The sequence below is a fragment of the Pipistrellus hanaki genome, assembly GCF_964339955.1.
Source record: "Pipistrellus hanaki genome assembly, chromosome: 8".
Classification (NCBI taxonomy): domain Eukaryota; kingdom Metazoa; phylum Chordata; class Mammalia; order Chiroptera; family Vespertilionidae; genus Pipistrellus; species Pipistrellus hanaki.
This window is the reverse complement of record NC_140510.1, coordinates 49943112-49958701: the sequence shown is the minus strand read 5'-3', so window position 1 is coordinate 49958701 and position 15590 is coordinate 49943112. Positions and strand designations below refer to the sequence as shown.

The 15590-nt window shown below is 38.2% G+C and overlaps 1 protein-coding gene across 1 annotated transcript in view; it reads left to right on the top strand.

Annotated features, from left to right (window-relative positions):
* The window catches only part of PDE11A (phosphodiesterase 11A), a 256941-nt gene that overhangs the window by 112764 nt on the left and 128587 nt on the right, over positions 1-15590 (top strand). Inside the window, exons 6-7 of the mRNA XM_084893080.1 lie at positions 4378-4510; positions 13725-13800. Of these exons, the coding sequence (XP_084749206.1) occupies positions 4378-4510; positions 13725-13800 (209 nt within the window). The remainder of the gene's footprint in view (positions 1-4377; positions 4511-13724; positions 13801-15590) is intronic.

The following is a 15590-nucleotide window of genomic DNA, read 5'->3' as shown; positions in this document are numbered from 1 at the left end:
GCAACCTAAAGGATTTACTTGCAATTTATTTGTTATTATAAATAAATCCTAGAATTAAAATAAGCAAATGGGTAATTTTTACTTTTTAAGGAGTATCACTGAAGTTTATTTATATGATAGTTATTTTACCTTTCTTCCACTTTTATTTCAAGGATTTTTAAATGTTGTTACTGTGTTTTTCTTTCTTTATGTCAGATTTTTAAAAAAAACATTCTCATTGTAGGTATCAAAGTAGCATTAGGTCTTGAATGTGAGGAGCTTAGATATTAAAACAAACAAATTTTGGAAATATTTTAATGGTTTGTCAACCACCTTTTGATTTTTATCAACAAATGAATGTTGTCCAGAATTCTAAGCCATTTCCCCCTCTCTTTTAGAGCACTGGCGTGCACTAAGTATCTTGGCAATATGTACTGGTATCCACCAACACATACACCAGACATCCATTTGCACGACTTGATTTACAAATACCTTTTTCTTTTGCTGAAAGAAGGAGTTGGTCCATAGGAACCCATCCGAGTATGAATGGTCAGCTCAGGCCTACTCCCTACCTATTCAGAGAGGGGTATGGGCAGAAGGTAAAGGGGCTGTTTAATGAGGAAACTTATGACGATGTAGACATGAGCTCATAGCCTTAGGAACCAGAGGCCAAAGCACTCCGTAGAGCTTGGGGAGAGTATTCTTCCTTTAGTCCCTGAAGCTTTGGCACTCAAAGAGCCAGTGTCTGGCCCTCCTCAAGAGGATTCCAAGCAGTGGGCTTTGACAAGGGGTCTCAAGTGAAAGAATGTCTCTCCAGAGACGGAGGGTGGGGAGAAGACTTGAAGTTGTCTGTGGTCTTGCAGTTCTGCACATGGCGGCTGAAATCCAGTGAACTTACTCGATCTCATTTATACCCACAAACTGCAGAGTAATCAAATGATTGATGTGTTTCTAAACTGTGGTGACTCACCTTACCTTGGTTCTGGTCCAAACTGGAAACCTTAGTGCTAGATTTGTTGGTCTTTGTTACCTCTGATCAAACTTGGGGGAGCTCTACAAAGTTGGTTAATTCCATTTTGGATATTAATTTAAGCTTCCAAAATCCTATTAAAAATAAGACCTCTTAGGAAATATTAGTCTTGACCCTTTTGATTGGGAAGAAGTCACACAGAATAAAAGGAACATCATAAGCCTGAAAAAGCTGATTTTATAGGACCTGAGGGAAAGAACTGATCATCTGAACCAGATATGTCCCTCAAGAAGCAGAACTAATTTGGAACCTTTGCTTTGTGATGATGAAAGCGCCACGTTGCTGAAATGTACAAAGGGGAACTGCCATATGCATAATTTACTTTAGAAGTTGTTAAAAAGTTGATGCTTTTAAAAATGTTTACTATGGGCTAGATAATGTGCTAACCACCTACATAAATTATTACATTAGTCTGCACAATATCTAAGTAGTAGTACCATACCTATCGTATAGGTGAAGTGTAAGGAATTTGCCTGAGATCATTTTGCTAGTAAGTGGCAAAATAGATATTTGAATCAGGTATATCTGACTCTTAAACTCATGCTTTAATCATAAAACAAAATTATGTTTGTAAGGAAAAGCAGGCAGAGTTTTGAAAGCTCTAAGTCACTGTCATGATTTGCATTACTGCAAAGCATTCTGATTTGGAAGGTTGAATGGTGCAAAAGCCAGAATGTGATATAAATACTGAGTGACAAATCAACCTCCCTGACTGTCTGAGCATTCTGTCACACTGGGCCTTAATTTATGTCCCTGTGCAACTGAAGAAAGGGAGAGGTGGTTTTCAGAAAATCTGTTTGCATTGTTGGCTATAGTCAGTTCACCTCTCCCCTCCTTTCCGAAGCCTTTGCTAGGTTGCAGCTCTTGCAGTGGTCTCTCCCTCCCTGCCTTTCTTCCATACTCATGATGGGTACAGTTGACTTGGCAACCAGTTGACACCGCCTTGTGATGAATTCTTGATTTGAAATTACGTATTGTTTAAATGTCAGTGTGCTCATTACTCTTCTCCCCGTTGGGGCAACAGCCCCCAGGAGGGCAGAAACCATAGCTTATACTTTTTAGAAACCAATTCAATAGTTGCCTGTGCGCAGTGCTTTGCACAGAGTCAGGCCTACTGTCTACCATACTGTTCAGCAATTTTATAATGATTTCAATACATATGTAGCCTTAGTTAAATCAGATCTTAGCATGTTTTTCATTTAGAATGAATCTTTCGGGAGCCCCTGCTCAGTGAGTATTTCCATCATCACCTTCTTCGGGAATTCTTTTTTTTTTTTTAATTTATTTTTAAATATATATATTTATTGATTTTTTACAGAGAGGAAGAGAGAGGGAATAGAGAGTTAGAAACATCGATGAGAGAGAATCATCGATCAGCTGTCTCTTGCACACCCCCCACTGGGGACGTGCCTGCAACCAAAGTACATGCCCTTGACTGGAATCGAACCTGGGACCTTTCAGTCCGCAGACTGACACTCTATCCACTGAGCCAAACCGGTTTCGGCTTTCTTTGGGAATTCTGTTTATGCTAGTTTATCAAGTTTTTTTTTTCCTCCTTCCTTTGCCTGCATTCTCAGTCTGAAGTGTTTCTTGCCTGCAGCATCTTCCTGAAATTCTCTGTTGTGTTGTCTGTCCCTCCTTTTCTTTAGGTGAGAACCCAGCATTTTGCTCTATTCCTACCCATTGGCTCCTTCCCTGAGAGGCAGGCGGCAGGATAAACAGAATAATCTGGGATTTTGGAGTCACATGTGGCTGAAAATTCTATCTGCACGTAGGGAAATTTAGCTGAGCCTCAGCTTTCTGGTTTCAAAAGAGCTAGTTCATTTCTTCAGCAAATACTTTTGAAGTTCTAGTGTACTAGTAATTGTATGTACTAATAATATGTAATATGTAATATGTTAATAACATCACAAAAATATGTTGAATTTATCAGACACAGACCAGCTATCATTACAAGTGAAATATATTAACGGTGGCAAATAATGTCTATGCTTCCCATTCATTCATGCATCCGGAGCCTCTCCATGCCAGCTCCTAGCATTCCCAGTAGGGCGCAAGTTCCACACAAGCACATACTTGCATAACAACAAGGACTGTGTACAGTGTGTAGTGTTTTGATTACATATAAGGCAGTTTAGATTTAAAAGTCAGTAGAGTTGTTATTATTCTTGTTGTACTACACTCATTAATATCTCCTGGACAAATGTAGTTTGGAAGACATTGTCCTAGTATGCTTGTTTTCATTTACATAATTTCAGTTATCACCTGCTAAGCCACAAATCTAACATCCTGCAAGAAAATTTACCTTGATATTGCTAATTTGGACAGTATTCAAATTTGCATTTCCACAGTTTCTGGCCATCAGAGTGAGTATGTACTGGGGGAGAAATGGTGGAAGGGAGGGAGGAAGCAGGGAATCTTACTGATTCTTACAACATTTCTGTAAATTTGATGTTTATCATGAAAGTGATAAAAGGCCAAGTTCACAGGCCGAAACCGGTTTAGCTCAATGGATAGAGCGTCGGCTTAGGGACTGAAAGGTCCCGGGTTTGATTCCGGTCAAGGGCATGTACCTTGGTTGCAGGCATATCCCCGGTAGGGGGTGTGCAAGAGGCAGCTGATCGATGACTCTCATCGATGTTTCTAGCTATATCTCTCCCTTCCTCTTTGTACAAAATCAATAAAATATATTTTTAAAAAAAGGCCAAGTTCACAAAATCATTTACCATAAAAATTCCTAGTTTAAGTTAAATACGAGTATAACTTGGATGGCTGAAGTGAGAGGTTAGTAGAGATAAAACAGGTTTTCTAGTGAGATTTAGCAAGTAGGGAATGTGCTTTTAAAAAACATACTCTGAGACTACAAAAATAGTTATATAATTTTAAGATTACATTTAGTCTAGACGTACTCTTTTGCTACATTTAAAATTTTGTAAATTGCCAATTTATTTTCTTATTTCCCCTCACTCTTGGGTTTCATTTTTCTTGGTGCCAAACATCTAGTCTGATCGGTTAAGGGGAGATGGCTGGGAGGGTCAGTGGAATTTATTATGGCACTGTGCTGGCATTCTAATTTGTGTCATTATCTGACTATCTACTTTATGTCTGCCTGCTTTGGGGCCTAAATACCATCTAGAGGTGCTCTCTGGATCATAGAGAATCTATCATTTGATCATTTTACATTATAGCAGGTAAGTCTTTTTGAAGTAGATTCTAATAATGGCCCCGCTATTGTTCTGTAACTAATATCTCTTATTCCTTTATAATGAGGATAGATAGTTAGGCTTTCAGTGTAGTTTTATAGGGTTTGCTTTCAAGCAAGCTTATGTTTCTCTCTTTTCTTACTGCCTGCCTTGGTGTCCTGATAGTTTCAAAGAAAGCATGGAGAAGTCATCATACTCCGACTGGCTGATAAATAATAGCATTGCGGAGCTCGTGGCCTCCACAGGCCTTCCCGTGAACATCAGTGATGCCTACCAGGACCCGCGCTTTGATGCTGAGGTAAGAGGAGTCCTCTTCCCCAGGAGTCTAAAGGTTCAGTTGTCACTCTGTTGATGGTTTTCTGGCTGAAGCAGAAAAGGAACATCATACAGATTGACAGCAACCCCAGAGTTTACCGGCATCCTTTTGCATTGTTCCCCTCTGATTGGATTGTGTGTATTGCCTACGGTTGATTGACAGGAAACTTCCTCTCTCCACCCTGATTTGTGGCAAAGTGGCAATTAATGTATTAGTGTGATGGTCTTTTATGATTTGGTACATTTTATATTAAATGTACCCATATTCTTGTACCCATGCATATTTTATATTAATCATAATTTGTATTAAACTATGAAATAGTTAATAATAAAAATGTGTATATAACATGGTTATTTCCCAACACATACTAGGACAACTACTGTATTTTTAAAAATTGTTCCTAAGCAACAGTAAATTGGTTTGTTATTGTTTAATGTTAATCATTGTGCTGATATACAGAATATACTAAAGCAATATATGTTCTGATTTGTAGAAGTTTAAAATGTGAGATAGTACAGAATATCATACAGGTGAATTTACCTAAACTTATCAAATATGTTTACGTGTGTGTATTCAATAAATTGTACATTTACTTTGAATTTATTGAAGAGTTAGGGAACCGAGATGAGTTAATGTGGCTGAAGGGCCAGGTGAATGAGGCTGGAGAGGGAAACAGCGGCCAGATCACTCAAAGAGGTGAAAGGCATGTTAAAAGCTTTGAGTATTTATCCTGGGCAATGGAGAACAGTAGTTGGGTTTTAAATGGGGAAGAACCAGGAGCTGTATTTTAGAAAGCTCACCCTGCTACAAAACAGAGGGTAGATTAGTGATAATAACTGAACATTTAATCTGTGCCACCCCAAGAAGTAGGTGTCATCATCCCCATTTTACAGACGCTGAGGGCTGGTCTGTGATTCTGGAAGCAGACAAGGCTTCAGTCCTAGTCTCAGAGCCCACAGCCTTTACTCTATTCCTTCTCTGTGCTGTGTCCAGTGTGTGAGTAGGACACGACGATGGCAGGGATCCTGGAATCTAAGTCTAATCTGTATTTTCAGTCAGATCATCCTCACGAATCTCTGCAGGGAAATTTTTAATTCCCTAAACTTACCACCTCTGTGCAATTGCCTGGAGTTCTCCTTCTCCAGGCTACATCCTCCATGTATTTCTCTTCATTATTGAGCATCAGTTTCTTTCATGATGAACTCCCAGTTGGAGTTCCACATTGTGTGTCTCTCCTGTGTGCTCCTTCAGCTGTCCCAATGCTGACCGCCCTCTAGCTCTGTTCGGTCTATTTCATTAAATATGAATTTTGCGTTATCTTCCTTGGAAAAGTGCTTCTTCTGTAAGGAGGGTACCACTTACTTGGTTCTATGACTGGCAGCGTGGAAATGACTATAGATGTCAATATTTGTATATCATGACCGGGCTATGCCTGATTTTATAAAGTTTGGCCCTTTTGCTGTGTTTCTTTCCTCCTTAATTTTAGAAAATACTGAAGAACAGATTTCTAAACACAGTTTTATGAAGTGCTCTCAGTCTTCTATTATTAACATCAGTAATAACTGAACAAACAGAAAGGCTGGCTATGCATAAACATCATAAATTGTCAGTTTATTATTACAAAGTCAACATGTTAGATTAGATGGCAAGGGATGATGGTTGAGTGCTACCCCACATTATTGCACTAAGTTTAGTATGGATTACTATTATTCTGCTCTTAGCTTTGGACCATAAAGTCAAATTTTAGAGAAGCAAAAAGAATCAACAAACTATACCATTTTAAAAAGTTGGTTCATAAGACAAAGTGTGTAAAAGTATAACACAATATGATTCAGTAAACACCCACCATCCAGTTTAAGAAAAAATAAGATAATTACTTTTGAGTCATTGTATTAATCTTCCCTAATCCCATCTCATTTATTTCCACCACAGAGGTAACCTCTGTCCTAATTTTAACTTAATGTTTCTTTGCTTTTCTAGGCAGTTTTATCCCATAGACTTGAATCCTTGCAAAATATGTTGTTATATTTTGCATGTCTCTAAAATTTCTATAAGTTAAATTATATACTGTATATGGTTTTTTTGTGGCTTGCTTTTTTGTTCAACATATAATTCCCTAGTCACATGAATTTATAACTCATTTATTTTCACTGCTGCAGTGTCAGTTGTATGAATATGCCTCACTGTACTTATCTCCTACGTTGTTGATAGGCATTTGAATTCAGTACTTTGCTGTCACATGTAAATGCTGGGGACACCCTTGTATATGTTTCTAAGTACACAGGTGCAAGATGTTTTCTAGTGTCTGTACACAGGAGAATGACATGTTGGCCATAAATGATAAGCATCTTCACCTTTATAGGAAATGTAAAACTCTTGTCCAATCATTGTTCTTTTTTTCTCATGAAAAACAGCCATACAGCTAGCATAATTAATATCTCAAGAATACCTCTTGCTAATACAATGTGGTGAGCTTGAATGTACCACATCCTTATGTCTATCTATAGGCAGACTCGTACCACATCTCTTCCTGATTAGTGATGCAGCTTTTTACATTTTCTCCACACTTAGCAGTCTATTCCAATAAGGGAGACTGCCCAATGATCCATAGAACCAACAGTATGGACTGTTGAGCAAAAAGGCAACAATTATTTCTGTGGGATTGAGCATAAAAATTTCATGCCCTGATCCAGTCGTTAGAAGCAATGATGTCTGAAAACAGTAAACTGTAGTAGCTAAAGCAGTGACTACTTCATAAAATCACATTCTACTCTATGATAAAATGTGTATTTATTTTAGACCGTCATTATTTCTTGGCTTTCTACCTATGTACTTTCCTTCTACCACACAGCTATTGATAATACTAGATTTTAAATGAAAATCTTAAGGTGCATTATATCATAATTTTTACATGATGTGTTTGGATGGTACTTGAATTTAAAATTATTTTATGCTTCTCTTCTTATGCTGAAGAAAAAAAAAGGAAAGGAATTTTTCAATATAACTGGAGAGGAGAGAAGGGAGAGGAGAGTGAGAGAGGTGTGGTATTTAGTAGATCTGTCCTATGAATGTGTGTATGTGATGTGCGTGCTTGTGTGTGTGTGTGTGTGTGTGTGTGTGTGTGTGTGTGTGTGTGATGTAATCAAAATTATTTACCTGCTTAGGCTGTCTTTCTTCTCAAGTGTATTTTTCCTCAGTAACAAATGCCAGCTGCTTATTTTAATAATGAATGAAATGGACTTCAGACTGATCCACAGCCCTCCCCAAGAGGCTAAAAGGATAAAACCTTCTCTGCACAAAGCCTGATGGTATAGAACATGAAATAAAGACAACCATTTCAGATATGTTTTTTATTAGCATGTTATTTCCCTTGAGATATAAAAACACCATGACAAAATTTAATTGACTTATTATTTCACTAAAACTAATTCTAAAATCATCAAGGAGACAGAGGGTACCTTTTAGAACTATGTTGTCTCCCTGCAAAGGTTGTGTCCTCTCTTCTGGTGTCTGGGACATGAGTTCATATTTTCCCCAGTAATCATTATCAAGTCATTATTTATCAGTGGTAGAACATAAGGGTACAGTTTTGTGTTTTAAATCCAAGGTTGATGACTAATTGTTATCTCCGCTGGGGAAAGCATTTGCTTTTTTGTTCTCTGCACTCACTGACTTCCCTGAATAGTTTGCACTTGGTTATCAAGAATGATAATTTGCAGAGAGGTAGCATGGGAAATCCTTTTCAGAGCATTTCTTGTTTTTTCCTACTGATTTTCTATACACAGACCTAGATAATGCCAGAATCCAATTACCCTGAACACTGGTATCTGTGCTAAATTTCTCGCTGGCTCAATGCTAATTCTGGCAACCTGAATTTTCTTTACTGAGCAGGAAGAAGGAATCCAATTCATCAGGCAATGCAGTGACTTAGACTAGAACACAAAAGTGGGCTGGCCATATCCTGAGGTTTCTTATTATAGATACAAAAACTTTTAGTTAATAGAAATATTAGAGATTCCTTTAATTCACCAGAGACTCAGAGAGCTGAAGTGAGCTGCCTAAGGCCACACAGCTTCTTTGAGGCAGGGCACAGAATAAACTGCACCTCTGGTTCCTAATTCAGTTCTTCTCTGAGTAGCCTTTTGGGAGCACCTGCTGCTGAGAGTTGCCTGGCAGTAGAGTGACCACCCCTTCCTTCCTCTCTCCATACAGGCACATGAACTAAGGCTGGCAGACCTACCTTTTGGTCCTGTCTGCTCCACTTACCAGCCGAAAAATTGTGGACCTACTGCTTGCACACATACTGTAGCATGTAAAATTCTGCATACATATTTTGTAAACCATGGAGTCCTGTATGAATATCAGGTGAAGATATTGGTCTGGTTGAGGACTAGTGTGTTAGTTCCAGGATCTAAAAGTAGATCCTTTCCTGTACCTGAGGGGCCTAACACAGAGCTGCAGACCAGCCGAATTTGGATCATGGACGAGCCAACTTCAATGTCCCCTTCCTCCAGAGACATGGAGGAAGAGAAAAGTCGCTGCACGAAGAGGACAGTTAGGGTAATTGTTTGTTGACAGTAAAGAAGGGATGGTGGCAATAATCTGACAGCCCGCAGGACTTCAGGAGGGCTAGGTCTTCTCTTTTCTGGTTAGAGAAGGAGCGATGGCAGATATCCACAGGTGGTTAAGGCTGGATGTATGTCCCGTGGCCTTGGCTGCCTTGGGAAGATGATCACCAGATCCTACCTTATAGGGGCAAGCGATATGCAGACCTGACTCTTCACAAGAGTGGTCAGGCATCCAAGGGTCAGGTTACCTGGGCAGATTGGGGTGGTCAAGCTTAGGGGCCAACTGCACTGCCCAGCCCCAAGCAACCCACCAATCCTTTAAACATGTAGCTGAAAGCCAGTCACACTGGTTTATTTCAAACACAACTCTGGTGCCTACATTCAAACTACTGTGTCAGTCAATGCAATGGATAAACTCCAAAATCTCTGTGATTCAATACATTAGAAGTTTAGTTTTTGCTCATGTTAAAGCCCAGGTGGATATTCCTGATCAGTGGCAGCTGGTAGGCATTCCCTTCTCCAGTAATGAAATTGCTCAGCAGCAGTTATGAATGACTTTCCCAGTGGACCATTTCATAGATTGTCCCAATCTCTAACTGCAGGTGCTAAACCCAGTACATCCTCATGTGCATTTGGTAGTTTCTTCTCCAATCTCAATGAACACGCCAAGCTTGTCAGTTGGGGGATTCATGATGTCAGTAACTATTTTCTGTTAATAAGAGATAATTTATTCTGTCAAGCTTTGCTTTAACTGTACAGATATTTCCAATTTCTGTGAATTTTCAGCCTTATAATAACTTCTCTGAAGCTTTGCCCCAAAATATGCAGCACGAGAATGATCTTTATTTTTGAAATCTCAGTTTTGAAACTGTTGTTCTTTCTTTTGATAAAAGCTACACAGGAATGTTTTAATGTGATATAAAGCTCATCCCAAGTGCTGTCAGATGCTTGCTGTGAGGGCTCTGGGGCAAGTAATCATAGTTATCCACCTGCTGGGTGTTCTCTTTGTGGCTGTGTTAAATATTTAATGGAGTCCCCTCCTTGCGGTGAGCAGAGCGACTTAGAGGGCAAGCCACAGTGATTACTTGCCTGCTGTCTGGCTGTTCAAGTTGACTCTTAGCAGTAGTACCTGCTGGGCTTGATAACATACATGGTTTTATAGCCTAGCTCCTTAGTTTATGTGTGGAAAATTATGACAGAATGATTATATAAAGATAGTCACAGACTGGAACTAAATTTCTGAGTTTTAAATTTTGCAACATTATGAAGATCAGAATATGTTTATTTTGTTGTAAGAATTTGTGATCCTTGAAAAGCATAGAAGATGAAAATTATCTATTAAATATAAACTGATTATATATACTTATAGTGGCTTAAGAAACACATGTTCATGGCAAGACCAGTGCTTTTGATTTTATTTTTACTTAAAAATTTCACAAGTGTTTATGTTATTTTTGTGTAATCAGGAAAAATTATAAAGATGCTTTAAAATGTTAGCCCCTTTATATTTTATATTTTACCAAACTATCATGAGCCCTCTAAAAACTATAAACTATTATTAAAAGCCAGAGTTGAAATAACGTTAAGATTTGGGTAAATTAAGTTGCCTTGCTATATCCTTGGGGATTCAAGTAGATTACTTTTTCTTGCTTTTGCCAACATAGAGTGTTGCTTGGATATTATTCTAAGATCCTTGTCTAAAATGTCCAAATAGCATGCACATAAAGTACTTTTGCAGATGACCTGCCATTGCATCAGGAGGCTTCTTTTAGTGCATATGCTATTTACAAATATCTTTACCATGATGCAATTATTCTGGCCTTGTTTAGTTGGCATTGTGCTTGAGAATTCAATAGTTAGCTGTGCTCCAGAACATCATCTGTGATCTGTAAAAATTTCTGCTCTTCTTTTCTATTAGATTCAAAACAACACCTTAAAACAATACACTAATGCACAGCAAGCCATTATTTAATCAACACAAGGTACAACATTCTACTTCTTAATTTAACATTTCCTTCCATTAGTGTAGCGATGAAGAGAATTTCAGAACCATTAAATGAAGGGTTTGTTTTCTGCCTGTAACAGGAATGAATAATTGGACTCAACAATTAAATGGGAAAGGTGCAGCCAGGGGAATGGCAAAATATAACTAAAAAGTAGGGCAGGCTTTGTGTGTGAATGGCTTGGCAGTCTATGTATGTGTCACAAATTCAGCAGTGGGTAACCCATCAGTGCCTAGTTCTCCTCTGCCATGGTGGCCAATGCCCAGAGTTACATAGTCAAATCTGAGGTATTATGATCTTAACTCTGTCATTCTTCAGTCATAGACGAGTTCTTCTATATGAACTGCTTTCCCTGACCTTTTTGTTAAAGCCTGTTATAGACAACTCAATAGGTTTTACCCTTAAGTGAGCACTTAAGGATAATGGGGCTACGATCTCTGAGATTATCCAACATAGAGAATTAAAGACCATTTCGCCTGTCAGATCTTAATAGGAAAATATCCCTGCAATTTGGGATACTGAATACTAGCCCATCAGGACAGTTCAGTGTCTACTAGAGGCCCCCTGCACGAAGAGATTCATGCACTAGGCCTTTCTTCCCTTGGCTTCCAGCACCCAGGCCTTTGCTCCAGCCAGAGTCTAGCCAAAGTCTGCCACCTTCGTCTTCGCCGCAGACTCCAGCTGGAGTCTGCCATCTTCATTTTTGCTGCAGACTCTGGCCAGAGATCTTTGCTGCAGACTCCAGCCAAAGTCTGCCGTCTTTGCTGCAGTCTGCAGTCTGGTCCTCACTATGGTGGAAGTGTCGATTCCTTCACCACCACCCCATCCACCCTCCCTCTCATAGCAGGCATCCTTCCCCACCTGGCCACTCCATTCCTGGAACAGCTGGGCGGCCACCATCTTTGTCCTTCTAATTTGCATATTCCCTCCTGATTGGCTGGTGGGTGTAGAGGAGGTATGGTCAATTTACACATTTGCCTATTATTGGGAAAGATTCTCTGTAACACCTTCATAATGCCTTCTGGTCACCACTTATGTTTCTGTTACAAAGGGAAAGGCACACAATTGAAACCAGTCAGAATTAGAGCTCTGTGGATCTGTTGAAATGCATTTGCAACCAATAATTTTCCAGTTGCTGATAATTAGGATGGGCCAGTTTGAGATTCTTTCCAGAAAGTAGGACGGTATGGTAGAGAAGATTGGACAGTGGATGTAAGAGTTCCAGATGACCAGGAGGGTGAGGAAGCTTAGGGGGATTACTGATATGTGAATAGAATATAGAATGGGGTAGTTGTGGGTGATGAAGATAAATAGGAGTCCCGTAGTTCTAAGAGTCAAACAAATTTTGCTGCATGGGTTGTGGAGACAGTGACCTTTCTAAGCCAAAGGTCAGTTGTTATTTTATTCTAGGAATGCTCATGTCAGGAACTTGTAGGCATTGTTCTAGGAGCCATTAAGATTGATCTCATGTGCCGGTAAGGTGAGCAAAAAGAAACCGCTTCTCTATTGTTTCAAGGAAATCAAATGACTCACTGAAAACATCTCTCTCAGCTTGTTCCAGTGCCATAATTTCTCTCCAGTAGATTGGCATTTGGAGGATAAAGTTTTGTTTGAGATTATTGTTAAAGTTGTACATATCCCTAGGGAAAGGAAACATATTGCATATTAATAAATTATCATCAATTAATTTAACATTTTCTTTAACTACCTTTGAGAGCCTGGAAAATAAGACAACTATGTTTTTATGGCTCCTAGAGATAAACCATCTTTAATTAGACCCATTAACTGGGAAACTGCACTGATTTTTGGTTTAAAAAATATATCTTTCATTTTACCGACAGTCTAAGCTTTGTCATCCTCACCACCAGCCTCTCAAACTGTCTCTGTCCTTGTTTATCTCCATTACTGCATTTTCCCTTTCTTCTTTCCTCAGCTGCTTAAGATTTCCTAATGGAGGTTAGACAGAGCCTACAGTTGTCCTACAGTCGACAGAGGCAATTGTGCCTACTGTTCAGTGCTGGTTCAGGACCACCAACAAAACAAAACAGGCTCTCAGCAAAACAAAACAGACCCAAGACGTTCTAGTGCTGCTCTGGCTAGCCCAAGACTATACATTATGCCTTCCAGATTCCTCTAAAATTGACTTCCTTTTCTTCATGCTCACTATCATTGCTGTAATGTAGTCATTGTCCTTAGGGAGCGGGGGGAAAAAAACACCCACTTTGTTCTTATAGAAGATAAAGTTGATGGATGTGTTTGTTATCGTCCGGCTTCCTTTGAGCCAGTCTCTCCATTTTCTAGATAGTTGATTTCTCTAAGTCTTATCTGATAAGTATATGAGATATTTCATGTGAAAACCCTAAACAGGTATCATGCATGGAGCGAATATCCAGTAAAACTTAGCTTATAATCATCATTGTCTTTGGTATGGGGATTTTTGTTGATTCATACTTGGTCAGGGCTTGGTTTCCTTGTGAGGTTTAAAACTAAAAGAGATAGGTGTACATTAAAAATTAAATTATAATGTGTTTTTTAAAATATTATTTTAAAATACTTGTTATGAAGAGCAGAAGAGAGAAATGAGTACACGATGTTTAATTTCAATTAACTACTTTTATATCCTAGGCTGACCAGATATCTGGTTTTCACATAAGATCCGTTCTCTGCGTACCTATTTGGAATAGCAGCCACCAAATAATTGGTAAGACATCACCTAAATGTTCAAACACTTTTTTAAGAAATAAAAATTTAATTTAAAATATATCCATATATTTTTTTTATGAATGCCCCTTTTTTTATGTCTAGGATTCATCAACCTATGTCTCATACTCTTGTGTAATCTCCTAAGTGCAGACTTCTGTTGAATCTACCTTAATCCCATCAATGAACAAACATCTGTTCTTTAAATAAGAACCAATATTTTTGAAGTTTGAGGGGATCTCAGAAAGTAACTAATAGGATTCTTTTACCTCAACCTTTGGAAACTAAGGCAGGGCAGGGAGCTGCAAAGATGAATAAAATCACAGAGTGAGTTGGTAGCAGGGTTAAAACTAAAACTCAAGCCTCCTATCTCCTAGGACAAACTCTCCTACTACATCTACATATTTACATCTATGCGTTTACACATGGACTAAATGCAAAGAAAGAAGGAACATGAATTACTAGACATATACTGAACATACATCCTTCTGTCTATATGATTCAGAAATAAGCTACGCTTTCCCCAGAATACGGGAATTGTAGACCAAAGCAGCTTCCATTTCTTCTCTCCCTCCTTGTTCCCTTCTCTCCCTTCAAAAATCCAGTCAGGAAAACATTAAATCTAAGAAGGAAGTCTAGCAAGAAGAGGTCTGTGATTAAAATAAAGAAGTTGTGAAGGATGTAAGCATTTGTTAAAATTATTGAAATGCAATGAAAATGTGATTTTTTCCCCTAAGAGGCATAAGGTAACTCGTGTATTTGGTAACCAATGCATCTATTTGCCTCTCTGTCTCCCCAAGTTTGCCTCTTAAACTCTAGGACACTGCCACTTACCAATTTGTTGCTCTGTAAAGGTTGTCAAGACTTAAGTTCTAAGAAAAATTTTTTCATCAGTTTGTTTAATTTGCAGAAAAACATTAGTACATTATTGAACATATAGAATAGTCTAAGATTTAGGAATTTGAGCCCCTAGTACATTGCATTGAATTGCATCATGTACAGAATTTTAAATATATTTCAGTTGAAAGAGAAGAGGAAGTCCATAAGAAACAACACATGTTATCTGTTGCTGTCCAATGTAAATCTCACATACAGTCTTTTATTTCATCCCTAACAGTAAACATCTGTTATTCTTTCAAAATTAAGACTAGTTTGCTTGTTACATGCCAAAAGATTTGCATTTAATTATATATGTCTTTTAGCATATGATGACTTACCTCCCTGATGGAAAGTTAGGTATTCTAAAAAATAGAAGCATGCTTTAGTATTATAGCTATTTTCTTTGTTTGTACCAAATAAGGACACAAGGGAATAATTTTTAAGATTGATGAGTGGGTTTTTTTTTGTTAATCTTGTGGGTTTTAATAATCATGTCCCCAAACATCTGGAATAATGCAGAAATGAACTTTGGAAAGAGGAAGCACATATAAGTTAAGTTTATTAGAAATGTAGGTACTCACTAGTAGCAGTCAACAGCCCTAACCTTGCTTTGAAGATTAACAGTATCATTATCCCTTACATATTCCCCCTTGAGTAATATGCTTTACAAACATGCAAATGTTGTCTCATTTAATCTTCATAACCCTCTGAGACAGTTAACATTTCAACCCCTATTTTACAGATGAGGAAATTCAGTGTTAAAAAATTTAGGTAACTTGCTCAAGGTAATACTGATGGTGGAGTTGAAATTTGAACTAAGACAGTCTAACTTCAGGGACAGTGTTCTCTCTCTCTCTCTCTCTCTCTCTCTCTCTCTCTATATATATATATATATATATATATATATATATA